The 26,851-nt window shown below is 38.2% G+C and overlaps 3 protein-coding genes across 4 annotated transcripts; 1 reads left to right on the top strand and 2 right to left on the bottom strand.

Annotated features, from left to right (window-relative positions):
* Positions 1 to 414: 414 nt before the first annotated feature.
* LOC103709756 (probable choline kinase 2) lies at positions 415 to 6,943 on the bottom strand. Of its 2 annotated transcripts, none has more exons than XM_039129233.1 (8): positions 6,715 to 6,943; positions 6,189 to 6,525; positions 4,267 to 4,388; positions 3,986 to 4,181; positions 1,923 to 2,040; positions 1,784 to 1,831; positions 908 to 1,008; positions 415 to 812 (listed from the first exon to the last, which is right to left on the bottom strand). In XM_039129233.1, exons 2-8 carry the CDS (start codon positions 6,486 to 6,488, stop codon positions 726 to 728), a joined length of 972 nt encoding a protein of 323 aa, XP_038985161.1. In that variant the 5' UTR covers positions 6,489 to 6,525; positions 6,715 to 6,943; the 3' UTR covers positions 415 to 725. The 2 variants fall into 2 exon arrangements, with proteins under 2 accessions (XP_038985161.1, XP_008793475.2); XM_008795253.4 differs by having other exon boundaries at positions 6,189 to 6,651; positions 6,783 to 6,943.
* Positions 6,944 to 10,297: 3,354 nt separating this feature from the next.
* On the bottom strand, positions 10,298 to 12,019 carry LOC103709755 (glucan endo-1,3-beta-glucosidase 8-like). Its single transcript, XM_008795252.4, has 2 exons — positions 11,630 to 12,019; positions 10,298 to 11,537 (listed from the first exon to the last, which is right to left on the bottom strand). Exons 1-2 carry the CDS (start codon positions 11,959 to 11,961, stop codon positions 10,439 to 10,441), a joined length of 1,431 nt encoding a protein of 476 aa, XP_008793474.2. The 5' UTR covers positions 11,962 to 12,019; the 3' UTR covers positions 10,298 to 10,438.
* Positions 12,020 to 12,464: 445 nt separating this feature from the next.
* LOC103709754 (S-adenosylmethionine carrier 1, chloroplastic/mitochondrial-like) lies at positions 12,465 to 26,737 on the top strand. The gene is made up of 13 exons (XM_008795251.4): positions 12,465 to 12,617; positions 13,734 to 13,805; positions 14,537 to 14,644; positions 16,245 to 16,327; positions 17,690 to 17,766; positions 18,289 to 18,379; positions 22,746 to 22,799; positions 22,871 to 22,966; positions 23,156 to 23,245; positions 24,646 to 24,697; positions 25,244 to 25,305; positions 25,387 to 25,467; positions 26,107 to 26,737. Exons 2-13 carry the CDS (start codon positions 13,754 to 13,756, stop codon positions 26,239 to 26,241), a joined length of 981 nt encoding a protein of 326 aa, XP_008793473.2. The 5' UTR covers positions 12,465 to 12,617; positions 13,734 to 13,753; the 3' UTR covers positions 26,242 to 26,737.
* Positions 26,738 to 26,851: the final 114 nt, after the last annotated feature.

Here is a 26,851-nt window from a genome sequence, read left to right as displayed (position 1 = left end):
ATAATTATCCAACCTTCTAAACCCCACCCATCCCATCCCATATCGGCACATAAACTTTTTCCCACTCGTTAGTGGATATGCTTTCCTTTCATCTAAACCGAGATGGCGCTAAAATGACGTACCCACACATGAGACGGCGGGCCTGGTAAGCCCACGGATCGGAAAAGGCACACGAAACCTACGACCTGTATGGAAGAGAGGCCCAGTAGTACGGCTGTTATACGGGTGAGCTGGTCCCTCCCCCCTCCCCTCCTATTTTTAACCCAAAAAAAAAAGAGAGAATCTTAATACGCATTTTTGTCTCTCTTTACTTTCAATTCCTTGATTGACTTGGAGCCAAAAGCAAAGAAGAAAAGAAATGAACGGACAAAAACAAAAGATGCTCAAGCACACACGATGCCCTTGTTAAATGGGAAGCTAATACTACTACTAAATATTGAACAACAAAACATTACAAAATGCTTTCATTAAAGCATATTTCTTTTTTTTTTTTATGAATGCTAACGACCAACGTGAAATTTTTCTCGTATTAACTGTAATCCTAAAACCAAAACAAAAACACCAGGGGCTGCCTTCGGTTTATTGAACATAGCTGTATTATTTTGCAACACTCAAAAAATCTAATTTCAGTATTGAAGAACCCATGCCATGTATTCATAGTGGCTTCTAACGCTGACAAGTAAGTACAAAGGCACGTAAACCATTCAATTCACCCACCCAGCTCCCTATGTGGCAGACTTCCTTAACCAGTACTGCTGAAACCTCTGCTTTGCATACTCCATGTAATTGAAGTCAATATCATTGACATGTTCCTGCAGACAAATGGATAAATGAATTGAAAAGGTTGAAACCAACTTCCAAGCAACAAGAGCCCGACCGAACAAGAAAACAAACCGAAGTGCCTTACTGATATTATTCCCCATAGGCCCCAAACAAGATGACTTGCAAGAGTATACTTCTCAATAAGCTCCAGTAAATTGTCAATTTCCACGAGATTGCCTGTTTCACCTATAGATAAAAGAATATAGAGTCCACGAAAATTTTAAAAAGGAGACGGGGTGTGGGGAGCAGAAATAAAATTGAGATTGGGTAGTTCCAAAAATTTTGAATAACCACCTTGGGGAACAGAAATAATTTTTTTTAAAAAATCTGATAGTGCCGAAAATTTTGACTAACAACCTCTAGCATCCGTATCTTGAAAAATGACCCAGCATTACACATATTAAGATGATTAAATAGCTTCCAGGACACGAGGAGTTTTTATTTGTCTTTCTTATTGAAAGATGATCTAAATTCACATTGATGCTATCAAACTATTAATGTGGTCCAATATATCTCATTGTATGTGCAATCCTATGGCGACCACATAATCTGATAAACTCCTGACGGTCATCATGCTTAATGCTTCCTACTTGATATACAATTGAAAAACTGTAACTCATCAATCTACCAGGTTTAGTGAGCTATAGCGACACATGAACACATTAAAAAAGGCAAGAAATTTATAGTTTCCTAACTCATTATCTCGATGTCAAAATAACCACTTAGTTCTGTAATTCAACCTTCATAGTGTGGAAAAGAAGTAGGATCTGCATGAAACTTACACCTATCAGTTCTAATATCATGTATGCATTTACACCACTGCACTTATAGATGCACGTATGGAATGTCTAAGACTGCTTAAGATCGTGATAAGTTATTTCAATCTGTTGTTGAGGTACAAGTTGAACCAAAAAGATCAGTTCTCTTTATGTGTTTTTTATGCAGCCTTTGAACAGATTACCTGACGAACTCAGATATGCCTGCACAAATCTCTTGCGCTCCTCATAATCTGCTTCCAAAAAGATCAGAAACAGAGCATTAACACCAGCATAGGGGTGTCCATTTCAATGTCAGCAAACTGAAAACCAAGAATAACAAACCTGGGTATTTATTGAAATCCAAAATGTGAGGAGTCTCTGTATGGTAATCAGCAGCCATCTCACAAAAGTGATTGGCAAGATCATATGCAATGGGGTTGAAACTTGCATACTCATAGTCCTAGAAATTGTAAAAATAAAGAATAATGAGAAGTGGACACCATGGACATCCTACATAATTTCATATATTTCTGCATTCAGTCTGGTGTTGAGAGGTCGAGAAAAAAAATTAAAACAGAATGCTGGCTATGCCAGAGATTGGCTCCGATTATATCATTGATGCATCAAGAAGCAGGCTTAAAATTGATCAATAAATTAAAGAATAAGAGAAATATGATTTATATCTCCATCCAGAAGTCACAGAAATGTCTTAGTGCATAACTAAAAAGATAAGTAAACACCAGAGTACGGATATGCAGAGTGTCTGGATATACAACTCTACAACAACAGGCATGATGTTACAATCGCTAGAATACAACATATAATCATTTGACATGCCAAGTCATACCATTCCAAGAGCAGACCTTAGCTGACCACTTCTATTTAGTGGAGCATACCCGCTCTAGAAACTAAAGAGGCAGTCAGGACATCCTTGCACCTGTTTCTTAAGCATTTCCCTATTTTTCTTTTATGATGTGACAGACCAATTTCCCCTTACCCACACCCACACCCACCTCCACACCTGCTCCTGCTTCCAGCAACTAAAGAGACAGAACACTCGAGGCATTCCTCAGCATAAATAACTAGCAATTGCTAGAACACAGCCCCCCAACCCCAACCCACAAAAAAAAAGGATGATTATCATTGGCACGAATGGAACACCATTTGCAAAGTTAAATCACTTTGCTTCTAACGCAGATCAAAGAGTGCTGAAATTTTCATTCATTCATATTCTCACACAACACGCATACAGGAAACTACCAATACATTACCTATGCAGATAAGTTTTCACATAAAGAATGACAGTTAACAAAGTAACCGTTTACATTCTCAGACAACATATAATACAAGACAGCCCCATTATATATGCTTACCTATGGCCATGCACTAAAATTTATTCCAAAAAATTGACTGTTGGGACAATGTGATTCAAATATGACTTCTCAAGACACTATATTTGGCCCTATTAAGAGATAAACTTCTCACCAACTAAAGATTAACGTGATTAATCTATGTAATTAGGAATCTCAAGTTGTTAACTGTACTATTCTCTAAAAAGCAAACAAATTAAAATGGAAAAAAAAAAAGATTTGACTCGTCATTGGTAGTGTAGTACTTAGTTTGGGAGCATACACCACAAGAGTAGGGCCAGTACCCACCATATTTTTCATGGCTTAAAACCATGACTTGCCATACCAAACCGTAATACCTTGTATCGGACAATACCAAACCGTACTGGTAGTGAACCAATACTAAGTATGGGAAGCGTACAAAGTGTTCGTACCACGAACCGACTGCACAGACACTATACCAAAATGGTACTAGTATAGGCACCAGAAGTAGTACTATGAACATTTCTTAAAACATTCACAGCTAATATCAGAACTTCCTGCATATCTTATGGAGTCATTAATTGTGCCATTCTCTACAAAGCAAACCATTTTACTCCTTATGATATCTTTGAACTTTTGAAGTTATGGTATGAAATGAAATATACTGAAATCCTAAGATCTAATGTTCCTTGGCCCGCATCACTCTCCCTAAAGTTGATAGGGAAAAAGAACAAATTGAAAAGGACAAGAAAAAGACTCATCATTGGCAATGCAGTGCTTAGTTTATGCTTTTCATGGCTTAAGATCTCACAGCTACTATCAGAACTTCATGACCAAGCTGCAGCAACAATTCCATATGAGATGGAATCGTCCCTGGAGAAAAACAATTTGGTTGGGAAACCAAATTTAAAACAATACAAGATAGGACTCCTAAAGGAACTAGCACTCTAACCATTCAACCAAAACTATAACGTTTTCCATTTCACTTAGCAGAAACGGAAGTTTGAAAAGTTAACTTTTAAGAAATTGACTAAAAGAGCCCGTAGATTAAGTGTATTAGAGAAAGCAACTTACTATTATAGTTACTTGTCTGGTCTCCTCGTCAACCATGATATTCCCATACTGGAGATCATTATGACAGAATCCTATTCTCTGATCTTTCCCAGAGAAAAAACTTTCGAAAGCAGCTATCTCCTCCGCTAGGGTATCCAAGCGAAATTCTTTAGATTCTTCAGGTAAGCACAAATTTCGAGCTGTTTTCAGCCATTTTCTGAGATAAAGAGAGATAATATAAGCTATCAGGCACATCACTGCTCAAAGTTAAGCCCAAAGTTTGATAGATAATTAAAATATACCTCAATCTTTCCCATAAGAATACATTCCTTGGACTGGGCATGTCAAGGTCATGAAACTCCTTTAATTTTGATGCTACAAGAGCAGATATTTCTGGGTCCCGCAGATCAGCTGCAGAAAGTGTCTAAAATAGCAAAAGCAGCATGACCAATTCAGAACATTGATACACAAACTGTGAAAATTTAACAAGTAATGCCACCATTGCTGTTTAAAGATTACCATGAGTAGATTACACAAGAAAAACCACAGAGCTTTCCATGCATAAGTAACTAATAAAATCATGGGATGACCAGGTGATTTAGGAGCTCTTAAGCAGCAATTACAACTTGATGAAATCAAACAGCATTCACGTACCAACATCACAGCACGTATCTTAGCAAATGTTTGGTTCATTCTTCATGCAACCGAGAATGATCATGAGGAAGTCAGATCATCTGGCAAAAGGGGAAAATAATCATCTTACCAGACAGCCTCAGCCATTTAGATGAGGACATAAAGTGTATACTTCAGATAGATAATCCAGGTATGGCGTCAAGCGACCCCAATCAAAACCTAAGAACCATAACTACATCATTTTCCATCTTTGCATAACAGCAACGAAGAAGCTGACCTGTAGCAAATAACACTCCCACAATTATCTCTCTCCATCCTTGATGCTTGTCACCCAACTGATGTTAAACTTCAATTAAAAAAATCCTGTATGAAACCTGTGTGGATGATAGTGGTATGGCTAAAAAGAAGCCATGAGATTATTTTCATTGCATCTTTCTAAAATCTATTGCCAAAAGATTTTTCAAAGAAATGGAGGACTTGACATCAGAGTAAGAAATATCTTGCTCCCATCATCACTGTCTCACTGGCACCTTCATTATGAAGATGATTCCAAGAACACCATTTATCTGGTTTTGAGAGGAGACACTTTTTCAGAACACATTCTAAGTGGGACCAGAGGCACCATTGTCCTAACAAGCACGATCTGAACAAAAGCCACGAGGCATGATGCTACATGAATCCAAATTCACAAGCCAGGGGAAATGTAAGGAGTAACTTGTAAGTCCAGGTATGTTGCTACCTAAGCAACCTAGATACCGTGGGCTGTCATAATCCTCTTCTGTTTTAAAGTAAGCACCATTTAATCTTTAAAAAATTAAAGCACTTAAGCTGAGGTCGATCCTACAGACCCTAAGGTTGTCTATTCAATAAAAGATGAATGCACCTGATTCCAGCTCTCTTCATATATGAAGGTATATTCCACCTTTAGATGTAAATTTACCAGGACTTCTCTCTACTCACAGTTGTAAACAAGGTTTCTGACTATTTGGTGCTAGGCTACCATTATTCACTTACAGTTTAGCATGTGCTGAGGTCCTAAAGAATGCCTTTTCACATGTTAGAATCTTATGCGGATAAACTACCGGCAACAACAGCAACAGTGACAGCATAAATCATAAAGTAGCAAAGCATAAAGCTTCTTGACCCCACAAGCACTTTTGGACTAAATAGTAAGCGAATAAAAGACCTAGTCTTCCCACAAAAAGAGCCCAAAATACACACCATATGCATCCATCCTTCTCCATATCAAATCTCAAGTATATGTTAGTGACAGCACACCGATCTTAATAAGGAAAATAATAAATATCAAAAGATCCGGCTTGGGGGGGAAGAAAGAAAGAAGGAAGAAAGAAAATTTCAGCTTGAAAACATTCATGAATTCAAATCGTTCTCATCAACCATGGAAGAAAATGGAAAAAAAAAAACAATTACAATGATAAAACAAATAACAAATTCTACATACCTCATCTAGTAATATGTTAAAACAACTAATAGCAAACAGAGCAATCAAAGAATCGGCACGCACCTAGAAATTAAAAGATTAACTAAACAAAAAAGAAAGAAAGAAAATTTCTTGCGAAATTGGGCATACCCTGGCGTTGATGAACTCCTCGACCCGGCCATTGGGAAACCGCCCAAGAAGGCGCGGCCCCTGCCCGTGCCTCGACATGCACTCGAACGTCCGGATCTCGTCCTCCCGGTCGAAGAAGACATCCACCCCGTCGCCGTAGATCCGGACGAGCACCTTCCGAGAGACGCCGTCCTTCCCCATGGTCGGCCAGTTGATCTGGTAGACCTGGTTGGTCATCGCCCCCTTGAGGTGCACCACCTCCAAGGCCTTGGAGTCGGCCACGTCGCTCCATTCCGACGCCAATCTGTCAAGAATCCTCATCGCCTCCTTGGGGATCCTCTCCACGGCGTCATTTGCGCTGCCCACCTCGAACGCCACCATTTTTTCTCGTATCAAAATGGCTCAAGAGAAAAGAAGAAGAAGAAGAAGAAACAGATAAAACCCAGGAACGGCTCCTTCTTTCCTCTCGCTGGAAACCCTAGCCCTGGGAAGAAGAGAAAAAAGAACGGGAGAAAGACGAATGAGGGAAAGGAGGAAGCATAGAGACCTATAAATAGATGCCGGTGGAAACGGCGTCGATAACGGCTAAGAAAGACAAAAATAGAAAGGACGGACGAGTGGGATGGAGACGCGTCTTGGGTCGATGCCGCTGTGGGCAGTCGGAGGCGTTGCAACGAGCGAAGCGCGTCGCAGCTGCGCTTCCTATTTGGTATCGCAACGGCGGCGGGAACAGTGTTTTTCCCACTGGGTGCGGGCTCTCGGTGCTACGCGTTTCCTGTGCGGGCTCCGCCGCAACCAAGTACTAATTCTTGGGTGGATCGTGTCCCCATGCAACCAAAGGTGAAACTATCCTACATGGTTTCATTTCATTTTAAAGTAAAATTATTAGATGAATTCATTTTATCCTAAGAATTCGGAAGGAATGTGTCTTCTTATCCACAATATTTTTAAAATTGGATAGGACATCAAACTAGCAAACTGGTTCCCGAGTTAGCCGATCCAGCAGCTGATCCAGTCGGTAATATCGGCAAGATGTCATCATGGCATCACAATTATATTTTTATTTTAAAAAATAATAAAAAAGGAAAACTGTATCCCTAATTCAATTAGTAATCCTCTCTGATCCAATTCCTAGCAAGATAAATTAGTACAATATTATTTCTCTAGTTATAAATGAGAATTTGTATCTCAGTGATTAATCAAAACTTAATGTATGATGCTCACCCACCCCCCGCCCAAAAAAAAAAAGAAAAGGCTGGGTCGACATACGAGATGCCTCTTCTTTGTTTAAGATATAAAGAATTCAAAAATTTTTTCTTCCCCAACCAGCTTCCAAGTTAGACATAAAACATAATACGCCTCCAAATTGGCTACTTCTCACCAAGAGGACTAGCCAATCAAACCATACTACAGCTCCAATATGTGGTGGATCAAGAGTGATTACTGGGCGGGCCCAACGCCATACCACCGAGCTTACTTATCGAGAACTTTCTACAAGTGCTTGTATTTTTATTGAGGGACCTAGTGATTATCGCAATCCCACCGATATAATAGATAGGATATCATTCGTTTGCAAAGCATTCAAGTCCGATATCCAGGCCATACTCAAACCAGTCACTTTTGGTCGACCCACGTACCCACATTTTCTAGTGGCAGGTAAACTTTTCCACCCAATATATACAAAAAAAAAGAGGTAAAAAAAAAGAGATCACTCTTACAACTTGAGAGAGTGCCTCCTTCTATTCCTTGATAATTTTATTGACTTAGGCATCAGATGGTCTCCGCTGTATACATTCCGGCTAGTGGACTTCTATTCTCTGCTGGATACATTCCGGTCAATGGACTTCTTTGCTCTATGTTGTTTCAGGTTGGAGGTGCTTTTATCGGACGAGGACTTATTCGCAGCGACCGAGCACTATTCACTTTCCTCAAATCTGACAAAAACAGCCGACCGCTGAGCTCTCCAGTGTCGTCACGCCTTTCGCCATGGTGCTTGAGGCCAGTCAATTCTCAACAGCAACAAAACATAAAAGCTAACATAGAAACAATGATAACACAAAGACCATAACTACGAAACCAAAAGCATTCAAATCTGTTGCACTTTTCTAAATTATTACTAGAATTTAGTGATTATAAATCCATACGAAAAAACTAGCAATCTAGGCATAATATCTTTTGTCCCGACCAAATAAGCCAAAAACCACAAAAAAGATCAGATTTTCAGAGTATATTACAAATAATAAATCCAAAAGAAGAAAGAAATTCGCAATCACTATCTGACGAAGAATGTCGGGAGAACTATTGACCCGGGACTGGAGATCGTGGACGAAAGGGGCAATCATGGGGTCCTTGGAGTTGGGGATCAACACCTTGATGGCTGTGATGACATCCTTGATGTGCTCCTGATCATGGACCACATTAGCCCTATCCCTCGTTAAAATCGTCGACATATGGGATCGTGGGGGATCCACACAAATTTGAAATCTGAAGTTTTTCATCAATGCGCTGAAGACGTGCATGTTGCACCACAGCACCAATGACCATCCACATATGGTCATCATCTTCATCAACAGAATCAAAGAGAAGACAATAGGAGAAAGAGGGCCGTCGGAGACCAGAGAATAAAGGGAGAGCCTTAGATGCTTAAGTTTCGGTCTAAAAAAGAAGAAAAAAAAATCTATTTCATCCGCAGCTATTTTTGAGTTGATTTTTTCAAAAAAAAATCCAAATTAGATCGAACCAACTGGTCTGACTAGTTTATCCGGTTCTCCTGAGTTCGATCGAATTTTGACCTTCTTTAAATGGTCCTTTCAACCTGAATGGATAGGCGACGACTGGTTCCCAATTGGTTTTAAAAACATTGATTATCTAGAATGAAATTTAGAGACATCCATCATCGTCATTTTCAATTATATTGAATTTTGAGTGCTTATGGTTTTCATGTCATAAGAATACTCTCTCCAACTGATGCTTTTTAAGTTAAAAATAAATTGCACTCAAAGAATCATTGATTCCAAGAAATGCATGCACATGGCCATCAAATATTTTACATTTGCAATATTCGTGTGCTGTGCTATGCTCAGGGAAGAAAGTTTATTAGCCTTGCAATTTATACATACGTGCACACAATATATATATTATAGCTAGATATAAACCTTGCACAAAGAAGCCACTTAACTATTGATTTGCAAGATTATTTTTCAAATAACACACATTAAGGGGTTTTCAAATGCTCTAGTCTCGAGTCTAGGCATGAGATGCTCACTAACATTTGCCATTCTTCATAGTAAATAGTTTCATTCCTTCTAGATCTCCCCATGATTATATATAGATATATAGATGACTTGATGTCGACCCTTCTCCTTTCAAGGGTTGAAAAGATTTAGAAGTTTTTAAATAAACGAACCTCGCAAAAAACATGGCAACGCCAACCTAGAAAAGAAAATAAGAATGAAGTTAACTTGGTATCAGATTTTGGATGCAATTTTGCAACTTCTCGTGAATCTCAAAAACTCTATAGGTCATGGTGTAGGTTTCTCTCTCTGTTTCGGATTTGTATTGGGCCATGCAGTTCAAGGTTAATGAGATTTATAGGAGTAGTCCACATGAAACATCCCAAAATTGTGAAGCATTCGCATGTTCACATGAACGTACAAACTATGCCATGTCCTGAAATATCTACTTATGAGATAGCCTTTCATTTAGCAAGTGACCCTCACTCCTTAATGTAATTCAAGTGTTTTCCGTCATTTTTTGGTATTGTTAGTTTAATGTGTTAGCATATTTTTAAGGAGTAACTAGCAAGTGTAATGTATGTAACTTATTTAAGACAAAAGAATATTCTATGGATGGTTGAAAATACTTTGTATTTTCAATCATCTTTTTTGCCTTTTTCTTCGCCCAGGCATTTGAAACTTGAGACTGAGAATGTACGATTGTGCTTGCTAAAAATAGGCTGTGATTATAGAATAGGGGTTGGATCCCTCGCACGTATCCACCGATCGAATTATGCAACGGCTGCTTCAAGAGCTGTGCAGACCACAATCTAATGATATCAGAGCGGATCTGGCTTATAATCTATATGAACTAGGAGACACTGCAGTACGAACCTATTAGAATTGACCAATCATGATCGATCGTAATATTTGTGATTAGATTTATATGAATTTGAATTCATGATAAACTAATATGTATTAGTTGGCCCCCAGACATTCACCAAATCTACTGTACAAGCAGCCCCCACCAGTACCCTTCCGAGTGAGTCCTCTCTCTCATAGAAATAATAATACAGCAATCCATGGCAGCATCAGTAAGCCCAACTCCGCCGGGCTTCTTCCAGCGGCATTCACAATTTGTATGGGGAACAAGCAGCCATCTCGGGACGCATTCCTGCTGGTGATCTTCGCCAAGCCTTGGAAGTCGCATGCCCTGACGTCCTGGTCCTTCATCTGGAAATACATGTTGAAGGCATACGATACCCTGCCGCTGCGATCCAACTTGCTGCACGGCGATGAGCCCATCAATGCCGTGCAGTCCCCGTTGGAGCACGCAAAATCCATGCTCCGTGGCACTGCCTCCTGATTCCTCGCACTCGGATCGTAGACGCACCACTCATCCGATAGATATTCCACCCCGGATGCGCCTGCCAAGTACTTACCATTTCCCTTGCCCGAGAGGTCCATCGGGAACTTGGGCTTCCCGTCGTACGTGAAGATCCCCCAGTGCCGCTCAAAGTAGCCCGGCTGGATGCTCTTCATGTCCTCGTCGATGAAGGCGAAGAGGTAGACGTCCATCGGCCCGGGCCTCACCGGCGTGCCAGTATTGCTCGCCATCTTCTTCATCAACCCATCGTAGAATCTCTTCGCACCTGCTACGTCCGCATTCTTGCTGCCATCCGTCGGCCAGCCGACTTCGCCGACTATGATCTTCATGCTGGAGATGCCAGCCTTCTTCAAGGCCCACACGAGTGTGTCGAAGTTGGCGTCGAACACGTTGGTGTACTTGGTGCCCTTATCGTTGATCGACCGGCCGCCGCCATCGAAGAAGGCGAAGTCCGCCGGAAAGTTGGGATTTTCGTAGAGGCTGAGGAAGGGGTAGATGTTGATAACGAAGGGCGAGCCGTTGGAGCTGAGGAACCGCGCGATTTCGACCATGAGATCACGAATATCGGAGCGGAAGTCCCCTGCAGAAGGCACGGAGTTGTCCTCCGGGGAGCTGTAGATGTCGGCATTCATGGGGACGGTGGCCTTGATCTGCTTGCTTCCCATCTCATCCAGGGCCTTCTGAATGTTCTTGAGTGCAGGGAACGTGGCTTTCAAGAACGTGCCATTGTAGCTCTTGAGGAAGGGTTCGTTCCCCACGGCAACATACCTGACCAGAAATGCATGTTTATGTAATATTATTATATAAAAGAAGCTAAGAGATGATGCAAAGATGGCCAACTATAATTTAATTCATCATACTTGATATTGACATCTCGGTAACCTGTGACGTTCTCGTGAACCCAGGCTTTTGCGTTCGAGTAGGTGCCCATCTGCTCGAGCTGATCGTTCGGGATGGCAACCATGACCTCGATCCCTGTGTTGGCCAGGGCGCTCATCACCGACGACTCCGCGTCGAACAGCTTGACCTTCTGGATCCCGTTGTCCTTGAGCATCTGGACGACGATCTTTGGGGGCATCGGGTGCGACGTCTGGGTCCCCCAGTTCACGCCGATGGCTTCCGTGGATGCGGCCGAGGCCACCAGGGCAGCGCACAGGACCCATATCATGGTTCTTCGGCGAGGAGGCTCCATTGGGAGCTACTGGGAGGAGGAAGATTTGAGAAGAGGTCCCTTGTTGATGATGTTCGATGGAGTCTCTTAACAATGGCGGGAGAGGAAGGTAGGAGGAAACGGTTTTCTGTTGGGGACATGCTTGGCTGCAAGGAAAATCTGAATTGGAAAGTTGTTTTCCTTGAAAAATCTAGTCTTAAATCGTTTGTTTCAACAGAAAGTTGATAATTTTAGCATGTCTTTTCCTACGTCTCCAGAAATACTTTTTCTTTTACATGAAAAAGATTTTGTTTTTTTATTTTTATTTTTATTATGTTTATATTTTTCCTGCAACAAGTCCTTTAAAACAGTTGGCGTTTGACACACGGGGGGTGGCGCCCAGCGCCTTGTCCTATAAATGGGCTGCCCGACCAGCGACGGTTCCGGTCCGATTTTATGCATGGGCCTGAGAGGTGAATCTGGCCGGGACGGAACGGGCCGGGTTCGGCCCGGTCGCTGGGTCAGAAGTCAGACCTGACCTGAGCCGCCGCCAACCAAAACCCTCAAGAAATCCCCTCTTAACACCCCATCTCACCGATTCACATCCACAGCTCGCTCGCTCGCTCTCTCTGTCCCTCCCCCCTCCTTCCGTCCTCCCAAGAAGGCCGTTCTTCCAAGAAAGTCGGTCTTCCAAAAAGGTAAACTTACGTTATTTTTATGCGGCGATATCTGCAAGATTTTACGTGTCGTGGCAAAATTCTTGTTATCTTCTCTTCGAATTCTGTAATCGTTGCTTTTTTTTTTTCGAGCTTTATGGAGCGATATAACGAAGAACACCATCACCATGTAATCGGGGAAGAATCGAGGGCGCATTTTCTTTATGTCTTTCTTCTTTCTTCCTTTCTTGATCTTTGATGTCTATGTTTGGTGACACGATTTGATTATAAGCTGTATCTTTTTCAGTTTATTGATTAATTTCCAGGCGTTACTGAGTAAAGGGATTTCTTTGAAATTTAGTTTCGTGGCCATAGTTTTAGGACTGCATCTACAGAGCTTGCGTTTCGCGACAAATTCATTTATTTTCGTTTTCTTTAGTATTTGATTTTCGTGAAGTTTCTGTGATGATCGAACCAAGAACGTCATTTTTGGTGGACTGCAAAGGGGAAAGATTCCGGGTCATCATTTTTTTTCTTTCGTTTCCTTTTTCCTATAATGGGTATATTTGGTAGTACAAATTGCTCTCAAACAGCGTCTTTCAATTTATGAATTAATTTTTGGCATTAATTCTCAATGGATTCTATCGAAATTTAGTTTTCAGACAGATGTGGATCATGCTGTTTTTCTTCATCTCCAATTCTCTATCTGTAGGCATTAATTTAAAATGCTAATCTGGTTAGTTTTTAATAAATAATGCTTCTGACGGATGTATTCAGTCTTTAAGGATTGCATGGTCATGCTATATAATGTATGACATTTTTTTTTTTTTTGACATAGCACCGATGGGAATGCTATTCTTTTCTTCTCTCTCTCTCTCTTACTTTCTTTTCTTGCTGACATCTATGACAGTACATTCATGCGCATTAATTCAGAGTCATAAATTTGACAAAAATATGCCTTATCTAACAATTATTAGAGCAGGATTTCTCCCTGAAATTATTCAATTCCTAGCTTTGTAACCAATCACTATAATCTTCCTTTTGATTTATGTACATAGGATTTTCCGCCTTTGATAATGAAACTGAAGTCTCACATTTTATGAAGAGTTTGATGATGCATGATGGTTCAAGTTGAAAATTATCTTTTGTTGACCCCAGGTGTAGATAGTTGGAACTTGATGGGCCCTCCAATATTGGCTGTCGATACTAGAAGTTCTGCAGTTTCATCAGGTAGCTTCTGCTGTTTTGCATAGTAATCACATAAAGGAAGATATAATCTACAAATGATACTTTGGTTGGAGTGTTATAAGTAGCATTTCTGGGATGATTTTAATTGTGATGCATGACTGGTAGAGGCTTTGTATTTTGGATTAACCTCTTGTCTTATCTGGTTTTTCCCCTTTCTTTCTTGGTGATAAATTTTTTTACTGATATGATGGTATATAGAGTGGAAGCGTAAAACAACACAACTAAACACTTTAATATACCTCGTAATATATTAGCATAAAAGCTTGATTTCTTTGATACTTTTGTGTCCTTCCGTTGTTATCTGTTGTGCCATTATTTTATATTTTCTTCATAAAGAAACCTACTTGTCATCAATAAGGCATAACATTTCTCTGTACTCCTCTGAGGAATGCTAAAACTCTTCCTGGCCCTTGACACAACAGATTAATCATCTGCTATGAACCTTAACAAATATTCTCTTCATTTTTTATAACGAATATCCTCCAATTTGCAGATAGGAGTCCTCGGGATTCATTGATGCATGCCTAGTCTTTGATGCATGTAGTCTTTGTACCCATGTAGACATTGTATGTGTTACAGAACCTGATCAAATAATAAATTTTAGTAGCTGAAGTTGGTGCCATTATATTCATGTGTTATCAAAAAGATCATGCTTATTCTCACCATTTTCCCCCCTAAGCAGGCTATTTATTTTTCATTTTTTGGTTTTGTAGATGCATCCTCAAGTAAGTTCCATCACCCTATAATGGAGACACCAAAGCCCTTTTCATCAGTTACCGTGGGAGGAGAAAAGCCATTGAATTTTCTTCGCGTATTCTGTGGTAAATTCTGCATCTTATAAATTTGTTTATAATAATTCCTGTCTGACTGCTCAAGACTTGTACTACAATGTTTTAAAATGAAACAATGAAATTGGCTTGTTGAACTGTCTGTCTTGCTTTAAGGAGGTCAAACCATATACATCAATAAAAGATTTGCATAGACATGTCACGATCTGAAGTAAAATAACATTATCAGGCTTAAAAATTGCTTTTCAAAATTCTAAATAAATTGTATAATAATCCAATAGCAAATATGATGCAAAGGTTCAACTTCTAGGTTAACATGTTGGTCTTTCTTTGTTTGGAATCATGAGATCGTGGTGTTGCAATCAGATTACCTTAAGAAAAGAAAATGTACATTACAGTGAATATATGATTGGTATTTAATGATGCATTATACTTTTATTAAGTCATAGATCTATAGGTGGGTATTCTTGAGCTTCAAGGGATGGAGATAGTAAGAAAAGAAAACATAAAGTTGACAATATTGTGTATTTATTGTAAAAGCATACCCATTATTGAAGTTTCAAAAATTTCACACACGGATGTAATGATATTTATTCTCACACATCCACACATGGAAAAGTAGAACATGCAACAAAGCACTCTGGTTCTATAACCTTTTGTTATTCAATTAGAAGTGCATGTCGATTCATGAGATAAGGGAGAAGAACATATGTATGTGTGAATGTATCGATGCTTACTCACAAGAGGATGGTTGAGATGCTCCTCCCACCTTCAAAATCAATGATATGCCATCCAAATTGTTGAGCATGACCTATACCACAAAAAATGTGTAGAAACCAAACTTCATATGTTTTGGTGGTCTCTAACCTATGCATCAAATCAGGTACGAAAATGAACTATATCAACTGCACTAGTATGGTAAAATACAAGATAGGGCACATAAATTGTCCTCATCCTTGGAAGAGTTGAATTTTCCACAAGAGATCCCGTGAAGAGTACTTTTTCTCTTTAGTGGAAGCATGGTAAAAATGTTGCTGATGAGCTTCCCTGACCTTGGCAGTGCATCGGGTTATCAGTCTGCCTTTTTTGGCATGGGTGAAAGTAGAATGCAGATCCTCCCTCCCTTCATAATTTACCCATTTAAACCATAGACAGATTTAGGTTCACTATGTTTTGATGATTAGATCATAGTAAAATATGGTATCATGCCATTAAAGATGTTCATTTTGATACTTTCTTGATGATTAGGTCATAGACCATCAAAATATATGAAGTTTAGTTTCTAGATATTTTTTTTTTGTAACACTATATCATGTTCAACGGTTTAAATCAAGGTTCACACTACGGGTTGTAGTACCCATACCAGTACCATTCTAGTACAATATTAGTACGGGTTGTTTTGTGGTATGGTATCGTGCACCCGGCAGGGTCCGACGTGGGAAACACAGTCTGAATCTTGAATTTAGATGGCCTATCATTAATTTCAAAGGTGAGAGGACCATCTGAGCAATCCTCTCATGAGTATATTAGTCTTATAGTATGCTTTTGCGGTGGAACCATATCTCACCATAAATATCTTTTACATTACATATCACTTATTTTTGTTTAAAGTAGATATTTGTGTTTTTTTCAGAGGGTATTATAGCTGGAGGTACTGCTGGTGTTGTTGTCGAAACAGTTTTATATCCAATTGATACGATAAAGACTCGGCTTCAGGCAGGCTAATCATCCAGAAAGCATTTGTTATTATTTTTTCTTTTACTATTATATCACTGTTCTTAGCCTGCCTGCAGAAATGTTATGGCTCTTAACGGTTTTGGACGTGATGTTACAATGTGTAATGTTTGATAAAATCATGAATGTCAGTAGATATTTCTATGCCAGAGGTAAATGTCTTATTGGATTGCATACTGCATTTATATACATTAGCCCTCCATGTGCCAAGTTGTGCTGCTGATAGATGCAAGACTAATTTTGATGGATTCTTGACCTTACACTTTATAGTAGCGACCATTCAGTTATTATTTTCTGAACGAGTTTCTGTAATCTGAAAGGTAGGTTGTGAATGCTGACGTTCCATTGTTTCAGACAAACAGTTCCATCCAAAAATACAGCATTCCAGACAAAACCATAGATTTTTTGTCTAAGAAGGACAGATTTTCAACATTGGCTAATACCTGTTTTGGCATCACTTCTTCCTTTAAATCCTCAAGAATTGAAATGGTTTTTCCAAAATATTCATCTGGTTGTAAAATTAAACCTTGCTTAGATCCTTCAAGAGTGCTATAGTTCCTGTAAATATCTAATGTTATTGTCCAAGCCCCATTTAGGAGGATTGTGCTAACATTGTGATGAACCCCATGGAGAAATGAAAAGATACTGTTTAATTAATATCAAGCTTTTCCTTATCTGTGGCAAGGAGGATTTTTTTGGTTGTAATTTTGGTTCTTGCTTGAGTGAATAAATTTTTGCATTTCTGGGTTTATTGCCAGATCCATCTTGATATGCAGGATGCACTATAACTGGACAAGCTGGATGTGTTGTATTTGGTGGTTTCATTTTCGAACAACTCCTTCCATGATTTGCTGGATTTACTTAGAATTTGCTGTATACAAGTGTGAACTCCATATTTCCTGATGCTAGTCATGTTCTAGATGTGAGATAAAAATAATTTTCTTTTTGCATGTGCAGCTGACACATCAACCACCACTGCCCTGTCTACAAGCAAAACTTTGACATGCTTTTGTCTTTGTATCACGATAGCTTCTGCTTGCCCATTTGATATCCTCACATAGAAAATATGACAGAAGCTATGCGGCAGCATATGATCTTTAAATCTTGTAAACTATAATGTTCATTTCTATTGATCTACCTTATGTTCTGCTTCACTTTCCATTTGTTTTCCATATGTTATAACTCCATGCCTGTGCTGGTCATTAGCTTGCCTTAAGGTTGTATTTAATTTTGTTTTTGGTATAATATCAAGTCTGGGCTTTTATGGTTGTTCCACTTGAGATAACATTTTGTTGAAACAATATGGTAAAGTCCTTTTAAACGGGGAATCTCTTTCCCTCCCAGGCTGCTCATGGTGGAAGCAAAATTCATTGGAAAGGTCTTTATTCAGGATTGGCAGGCAATCTTGCTGGGGTGTTACCGTGAGTATCTTAAACGCAAGTTATAGGTTTCTCATGCTAAGCTGGATATTATAGATTTACTTCTTCATGAATTTATCTAAATAGAAGTGTTATCCATTGGGCCTTTTTTCTAATAACCTCTTTCTTTCTTGCGCTTTTGCGTATACAGTCATTTTGTTTCAAATTCTATGTTGCAGCTGGATCACTATTAGCTGTCTTGATTTCTTCTTCTCATCACTCTTTGCATATGTGGAAATACTTACAGAGTTATTTGTCTTATATAAAGGCATTGTCATTGATTTTTCTGTGGAAATATTGTTCTTGGATAATATTAAAGAAACCCTAGTTTGTGTGGCTTCTCTTTAGTCTTTTTTGGTTGAGTTCTTCCAAATGTTTGCTGCCCATCTTATAGCTTCATTTGCTGTTATTTTTTATTGAGAGCTAGGAGAATTCTTTCTTATGTTCAGATATGGCATTATTCATATTCTATTATTGCTTTGAAATTCTGCAATTTGCAAATTAATATTCCTTTTTATCGAACAGAGCATCTGCTGTATTTGTGGGTATATATGAACCTACTAAGCGAAAATTACTAGAGGTTTTTCCTGCAAATCTTAGCGCTTTTGCTCATCTGGTAAGTGCATACTAATTTCATTTATTTCAGGCTTTTTATGTTTTTCATGAAATTTTCCAGCAATTGTCTTAGAAATATTCTGTTATGTGCTTGATGGAAGGTAACTTGCATTTGTATAATGTTTTCTCATTTATTAGTTATTGCTAATTATGTCCATGAATGTAAATTCTTGTTCCAACAGAATGGATAGTATATGACGTCATTATAGCATAATATATTTTCTTGTTAGGTAGAATTAGTTTATAAGATTAAATTGTAAAGAGAAAGCATCATATGCATTAATCTCTGTTTATCTAAAAGAATTAAAGATTTACAAAAACTATCTGCTCACCACATATGCAAGGCCAGTGTTTCTGCACAACCTAATTATTCTGGATATTGTAACATAGTTTGGGTGTGTTGGTCATGGCTGGGCAGCTAGCTAGGTGCTTAGTGCTTGTGTAACGATTATTTTAAGGTATATAGAGTCTGTTTGGCCTAGAAAATGTGGTTTTATCTCATTTATTGAAGGAAGTAGATTGTATAATGATAAATGTAAGTTCTTTCTAGTGTTACATTCATTTATAACGGCAAAAGAAAGGGTTGGAAATGTTAGTGTTCAACATTATTTTGCAGCTTCAATATTTTAAGAATCAGTAGGGGGGAGAGAGAGAGGGAGAAGGGGGGTTGGGGGGTGGGGGGTGGGGGGGGGGTGGGGGGTGGGGCATCCTATTCCTGCAAGAAACTGGGATTTGGGACAAGGACGGGACCTCAAAACCCTCACACGCAACGCCCCACCCATCCCATGGTGGTCCTACCTAGGATGGGGGCCTGACCACACAATCCACTTGTCTTGTGGGAAGACTGGTTGGGTCCCTCAATCCATAGAGGAAGCATGTCCATGCGAGGCCCTCAATATTCTGATCTCTTCTATTCCTTTTTTTTAAAGAAAATAATATGGGACTAGCTTAAGACCCCATTTGGGGAAGCTTTTGGAGGGTCAAAACGTACTTTCTGGCCCTCCAAAGGTACTTTTAGATGAAATAGGGTGTTTGGTAAAAATTTTGGAAAACTGTTTTAGCTTTTCTAGAAAGCTAAAAACAACCTTTTGGGAGAAGCTTCATTTTGGAGCTTTCCGGAAAATCACTTTTAGACCCGGTCGGAAAGCTATTTTTTTAACCAAAATATCCGTGATAAAATATAACAATTACACAAAATGTCCCTTTAATAATTGTTTAATCAATTTTATCACCTAGCTAGAAAATTTGTTATATTATGAAAAATTAATTTACGCTAATAATAATAATATTATATATCTTTATTTTTGTATTATACTATAAATATAATATTATATTACATTATATCATAATACATTAATGTGTTATGTTAAATAATTTAATAATATATTAAATTATTATGCTATAGTATACAATATTATATTACTATATTATAATATTATATTACATTACAATAATATTATACTATATCATATATTATGTATTAATACATATTATATTTTATTATGCTCTGTTGTATAATACTCTGCAATGTCCTTTATGGTCATCTTGTCATACCAAAAGTACTTTGTTACTTTGTTTATCAAACACATGTTAAAGTGGCACAACATTTTAGAAATGTAGTTACCAAATAGCAAACAACTTTTTATAAAAGCTCTACTTCTAAAAGCTCTACTGCCAACAACTCCTCTAACGGGCCCTAAGTCTCCTAATGGCTGGGAGAAACCTCATGCGTGATGGGTTTTTATTTTTTAAAAGAATAATGGGACCAGGTTCCACACCTGTGTCTCGCTACCTTGTTTGAGGTGTTGTGGGCTTTGATGCCCATCACTGCCATCACCCCTGCAGGTAGAAACTAAGAGAGAAAGAGAGGAAGAGAAAGGAAACAGGAGAAAAAGAGAGGGAGAGGGAGGGGGAGAGGAAGGGACGTTGCACGATCTAGGATTTTGATCACCGTGGCCAGTTGCTCAAGAAACTCTATCATGGTGAGCTTTTATTTGCCATAAATTAGCCAAAAAAGAAAAATAGGGTAAATCGTGCCATCTTTTTTGTTTGGCATGAAATTATTATATGATGTAGAGTAAGGATCAAAGCTACAAAATAGTTATTTTTTATTTTTCTAAATTATTTTCTATTTTTATAAGATTATAATATTTTCAAGATAAATTAATTATTAAAAATATAAAAAATGCAGGAAAAATGTAACATGTTTTGGTTATTGTTGCAGCATGCTACTTAATTTTTGTTCTTATGGATAAATTTTGGATGTGTTTGGCAATACCCAAATCTACACCCAAATATCAAAATTAATTTAAAACTATTCTGACCAAGATACTACTCTCAGGTTGGAAAAACATATGAAGTACCCATTGGGGGGTGTGAATAAAAATTATGTGAAAATTATAAAAAGATATTTTAAATTTAAAATAATGGGAACAAGCGTAGCGACTTGAAGCTAGTTTTAGGTACTTACTAATAACAATGAAAATAAAATAGATACAAGCAGAGTTACATAGGTTTTGACCATAGCAAATATTAGCCTTAGAGTACAATAAATAAGGCCAATTCACCCTAAATATGCTACTTTTTTTGATAAAACTAAATATGCTACTTTTTTTGATAAAACTAAATATGCTACTTTTTTTGATAAAACTAAATATGCTACTTGAAGAGTCCAATAATTTTTTAACAAATAAAACAATAAAACTTCTAAGATAAATAAAAAATAAAAGATAGATAAAAGGGCGGCCCAAGAAAGTATTAGAACACTTGATCAAGATGGCTACTATGACCATGTTGGACGTGGCATGTCCAGCTCTGTGGGGAAACCAGGAGTTTCCCCGTCATTCAAGATTTGAATTATTCTGTAGCTTATTACACGCCTACTCAACTTGTATTTATACATTCTTATATGCATTGGATTATGTTAATGCTTCAAGAATTAGCAGCACCACCCACATGAATAGCAGCAATGTATAGCATGAGACACGGGGATTCTGCAATATGAACCGCCTGGACTACTATGACAAGTGTAAGGAGGACATGGCAAAAAGACCAGCCCTTGGTCCACCACTTCTGTAAAACTCCCACCTTCACCACTCATTCTTGTTTCTTACCCCTAGTACTGTAATTATGATCTTGCTATAAACCATCGTTATGTCTGACACAGCACCTTTCCGGTTATTATTTCTCAACCTTCATTACATGCGTTCCCCAAGTTGATCAAAGGTTCCAAGCATTTTGCGAACTAGTTACTTTTGAGAAGTTGCAAGTATTTGCACAACTAATAATCCTGGTAATTCGCTACTCCGGAATAAGTCCATGTAACTCCTCCATAAGTATCATATTCATTTATCATTATCTTTATTCAATCAGTATCTATTATAATTATATAGTTGTTTGTTTGCCAACTCCATTATTGTTTCATATTTGTGCCTGTTCTTCTATTCTTGTAATTTGGGAAGAAGGATGCTCGAGCAATTGATTAGCATTTTCTTCTTTAAAGAATCTTAATTGCATAACTCAATAGAAGCAATCTCTTTCTCGAATGATCTCTCTGACTTGTTACTTGGGGAGATTATTTTGATGTCACATGATGATTACTGCTCTGTCGACTGCGTTTGTACCCATATTCAGGACTGGATCTTCCATCCCTAGAACGAGCACTATCTGTTAGTTTGGAAGTTTTGATACCTATGGAAATACTTGTCTACTTTAGTCATCCATGATACTGCAGACTTCTATAGCCCACCAAATTTCCTTCCATATGTGAGCGAGATGTTCATTTAGTATAGATGTCCTTACAGTGTTAGCACTGTTGAATTCAGAAATTGAATTCTGATCCATTTATAGTATAAAATCTGTTATATGTATAGTACATATTATACATCGGTGCAACCAAGGTTTACTGTCTTGGTACCAGACCTCGCATCGGTGTCACACTAGTACTGTGTCGGTACAAAATGAAATTTTTTTGGTGTACCGAGTGTCGGTATGCCACACATACTAGGTACCGTACTGAACCAGTACGGTACAGTACGGTACGCTCCGTACCGTCTGGTTCAGGCCGGTACAGCAAACCATGGGTGCAACTCTGTTAATAATTAAATTTTGTAAAGTGGCTTATATTTCTGGGTTGTTGTTCAAAGCTTGGTAGGGCTTTAAACTCCTGAGTCTGGCTGACAGGCATTTTTCACAATAAATAGGCTTATCAGTGCTTTTTCATGGCTTGCTGACAATTAAATGCAACATATCCCTTAAACTAGATATAGATGACATTGTTATTTTAGATTTAGTTGACCAGCATTAAGATGTTATTGGAATTATGTTACTTTTCTGTTAGTTTCGCTAAGATGAAAAATTCCACTCAGACTGCAGGTGCCATTGGAGGAGCTGCTTCTTCACTTATTCGTGTTCCTACAGAGGTAAGTACATATTTTTTTGGTAGAGTTTCTAAGATTTCTCTAAGTTCACTCTTGCTGTTGCCATGTTTCAGGTAGTCAAACAAAGGATGCAGACTGGGCAGTTTGCCTCTGCACCTGATGCTGTTCGTCTTATCATTGCTAAAGAAGGTTTTAGAGGTCTTTATGCTGTATGTATTGTGTTCAGCCTAACTTAAATTTTATGATGTCCTTATGCTTTTATTTAATTGAGTTTGTGACCTCTTATATTGTTGCTAATTTCATGTCATTATAGATACTTAACAACTATAACAGCATTTGAGGCCACGCGATGATTTTATGTATCTGATGCTTGGCATTGTTCCTTATTGTGTTTGTAGGGATACAGTTCCTTTCTGTTGCGAGATCTACCATTTGATGCCATCCAATTTTGTATATATGAGCAGCTTCGAATTGGATATAAGATTGCGGTATGCTTCATACTAACTAATTTTTGTAAGATGACATGCTGCATTTGTACTCATTTGATGGAGATGATTTATTATCTGCCTCAAGATATCTTTGTAATGAAGCTAGTGCTTCTTACATGGTGTAGAAAGAGTATTCATGCCATTCATATAATTATATTCAGTTGATCCTAGTCAATTATTTATTTCCTGTTCTTAAAATTCTTGACACACACTGGATTTGAAAACATCTAATTTCCAACTGACAACATCATCGAATGGTTTAAAGGTGCTCATGAAGCAACTGGTTGGCTTTGCACGCCACCTGTCCAATGTTGGAAATAGTACTTTTTTAGGGCGTGAACAAGATTTGAGAATTTGGATCTCAGTGGAGGCTGAGCTACCTAAAAGAAAAAATTTGAACAATTTTTTGAAGTCTCAAGTTTGTGCTTCATTGTTTGATGTGACTTCGAAATTTGTAGGGAGGTTGAATGGGCATCGGGGGAGAGTTAAGATTCTGGTGGAAGCTTTGAGTTCAATGATTGTTTCCCTTCCCATCAGATATTTGAGAATTCCTCTCAAGTCTTCTTCTTACAAGGGATTTGTTAGTGAAGAAATTTGGGAGTTGCGACAAATTATCTAGAAGGATCTATCGTGCAAGCGGACTAAGCATTTGTCTCTCTCAAAGCTTTTGGTGCAATTGTGAAGAGCATAAGGTGAAAGGCCTTACCTCTCCTAAGTTTAATCTGAAAGTTAAGGAACAGTACCATGAAATAGTCATTTAGCTGCTTGATCCAATCTTCCTCCAATGATTATGATGCTGATGAAAGCTTAAGGCAATTTCAGACCTCACTATTATGAACTTTTGAAGTTCATCTTGCAAATTAAGCCTGATTGCTTCTTTTCTTTATGGAATAGATGTACAAGTGCACAAGAAATTGTCTTAGATGAATTTGTTCATTAGGATAGTCCATGTAATGCATTTACATGGAAAGTGTGATGATCTTTTACATTTAATCTTTTGGAGTTTTACCATGTGTCCTGTCTGCAGACAAGGATATGTATCTTGGGGTTTAAAAGTGTTCATGTTTTTAGGCATATGAGTTTTCAAAGGAAAAAGGTTCTTGTTGAGATTGAAATGTGCTAATCTGTAGTTAATCCATGAGATTTCTTCGTACCATAAGTCAATAAAGTATGTTGCCTTCATCTCTATCCCAGAAAAAAAAAAGAAAGTATAATATATGATGCTGTATCATATGGTTTGAAAGAAGCTAGATAGACTAGTTTGTTTCCAATGTTTCTTGTTTGACTTGTATTCCTGTACAGGAACTTTGTGTTGAGAAGATGGGGAATGACGCCAGGGGAGATGTAAACTAAAAACTAATGCCCTCTTCTTTCCTCTTTTATTTTTCTTGTTCATGCAGGCAAGGAGAGAGTTAAATGATCCAGAGAATGCTGTAATTGGTGCCTTTGCTGGTACACCCAAATCCTTTCGATGGTCTTGTTTCTAGTGCCTTGTGCGCTGTTACCTAGATGTATATAACTCGTCTACACTGCACCTCATAAATTCCGTTATCAACTTCGTGTTCTTAATGCCAGACATGTTTTGTACACATGGATTCTATTCTCAGATTCAGGGTGCCTATCCAAAAATTAGTACCAAAAAGTCTTAAACCTGAAGGTTACTTGTGGCATTTTTTTTTTCTAACTATGACTTTCACTGTCATGAAAATGACTTCTGCATGAGTCATCATGGTTTTACTTGGATGTACTGTGGAAGATGACCCATCGGGTAGTTGGCCATCTTCAGCAAACTGCAAGTAGACCGTTGGTTTACGCAGCTAACTATTATATCACTTATCAAGTCACATCATTCCGGAAACAACTAATGCTTGCATGTACATGCACAATTACAATATTAGTCATGTGCATCCACTTAAAAATTGCACCAGTAAATTTCTAGGTAGTGTGTCAAAATTCTATCTTTTTTGCCTCTGTTGATAGAATTTCTCATGTTTACAGGTGCAATAACTGGAGCTGTAACTACGCCGCTTGATGTAATGAAGACAAGATTGATGGTTCAGGTAGAATTGTTTGTTCTTTTAAATTTTGCTATGTGTAATAACCTTGTTGAAATTTAGTTGTTCATCGGGCTTGTGTCGCAGGGCTCGGCAAACCAATACAATGGGCTGCTTAATTGTGCTCAGACTATTATCAGAGAAGAAGGTCCAGCTGCTTTCTTGAAGGTCTGATCGCATTATCTTGTGCTTTTCTGCCTTTAGTCAATCTAGAAACCCATATATACCCCCAGTAGTATATTATGTGGCAATATACCATGCTTCTTATCACCACAAAAGCAGCTATCTTGGGTATCCATTACCTATTGAATTGGCACGTACTTTTTAATCTTGGTTAACACAAATTGCCAGTATAGCAAGGTTGTTAGGAGGCTTCATCATGATAATCTTGTCTCTAGGATGTAAAATTGGGAATGATCTGGAGCCATTGTCTTGTGCATTTTTTTGTTGTACCAAAGACTGCTTATGTTAATTATACTAACGTAATTTCTGCAATTGAAGTAATTAAATCAAACTATTTGTACATGTGGTATTAACAGACTGAATGCTATAACAATGATCTAGGCATAACTAACATCAGTCTAGGTTAAAGCATCCTTTTTGTTGATAGATTAATATGGTTTCTGACCCATTATTCCATAATCCATCATTCAGTTTTGTGCCAATTGGAAGATTTATGCTATATGAAGTAGACATGTTGTATATGTACCAAATAAGGATGCTACTATCAAAAAAAGATGAATACTTCAGAAGGTAAAAAAGGATTGAACTTCTTTTTACGTTCATATGATTTGATTTCTTTGACAGGGTATTGGACCAAGAGTTTTATGGATTGGTATTGGCGGTTCAATTTTCTTCAGTGTTCTAGAGAGGACAAAGCGGCTAGCCTCCCAGTGGGGTTCCACTGAGGATACAAAATCTGATCCATCAAAACAGCAGTGATGCCAAAAAAGGATGTCCTTAGCCACAACCACGGTATTGGATGATGCGGGTTTTCTTCCCTTTGGAGATGATTTACTGTTTCAGCGGCAGGGGATGTTATGTGACAAAATTGTTATTTAAACAATTCAATTAGGAATAAAAATAGGCCATCAGTCATATTGTTTTCTTCTATAACTGTAGTCACAATCAGATCTGAAGCCTATATTTGCAATTGAAACTCTATAAGTCCAAGACTTCCCTGAGCAAAACTTATTTGCAACTGAAGATGGTGACCATTATATTATTAGTCCAGTTTTGTTGGTAAATGGAGCAAAGGGTGTTCTGCTCAAGTAGGGTTATGGATTACACATTTGCTCTCATTTTGGCACGTGCTGACAAACGCACATGTTTGAACTGTATTTGTTATTTGCTGACTGTGAGGATGTGTTTCTCTGTTGCTCTCTAGGTTTCCCTGTGAATGTAATTGTCTTGTTTATATCTGAGACCACTGCATAAATTCCTACTGTTTTAGACAAGCTGACTGTTGTAATTGGTATTTCGTTATCTGGTAATGGTAGTTGGTATTTCACTTTATTGGGAGTGAAATTCTCGCATTTGATCAGGAGCAGTG

The sequence above is a fragment of the Phoenix dactylifera genome, chromosome 8, assembly GCF_009389715.1.
Source record: "Phoenix dactylifera cultivar Barhee BC4 chromosome 8, palm_55x_up_171113_PBpolish2nd_filt_p, whole genome shotgun sequence".
NCBI classification, from domain to species: Eukaryota; Viridiplantae; Streptophyta; class Magnoliopsida; order Arecales; family Arecaceae; genus Phoenix; species Phoenix dactylifera.
The sequence above is the reverse complement of the archived record's forward strand: the minus strand, read 5'-3'. Positions and strand labels throughout refer to the sequence as shown.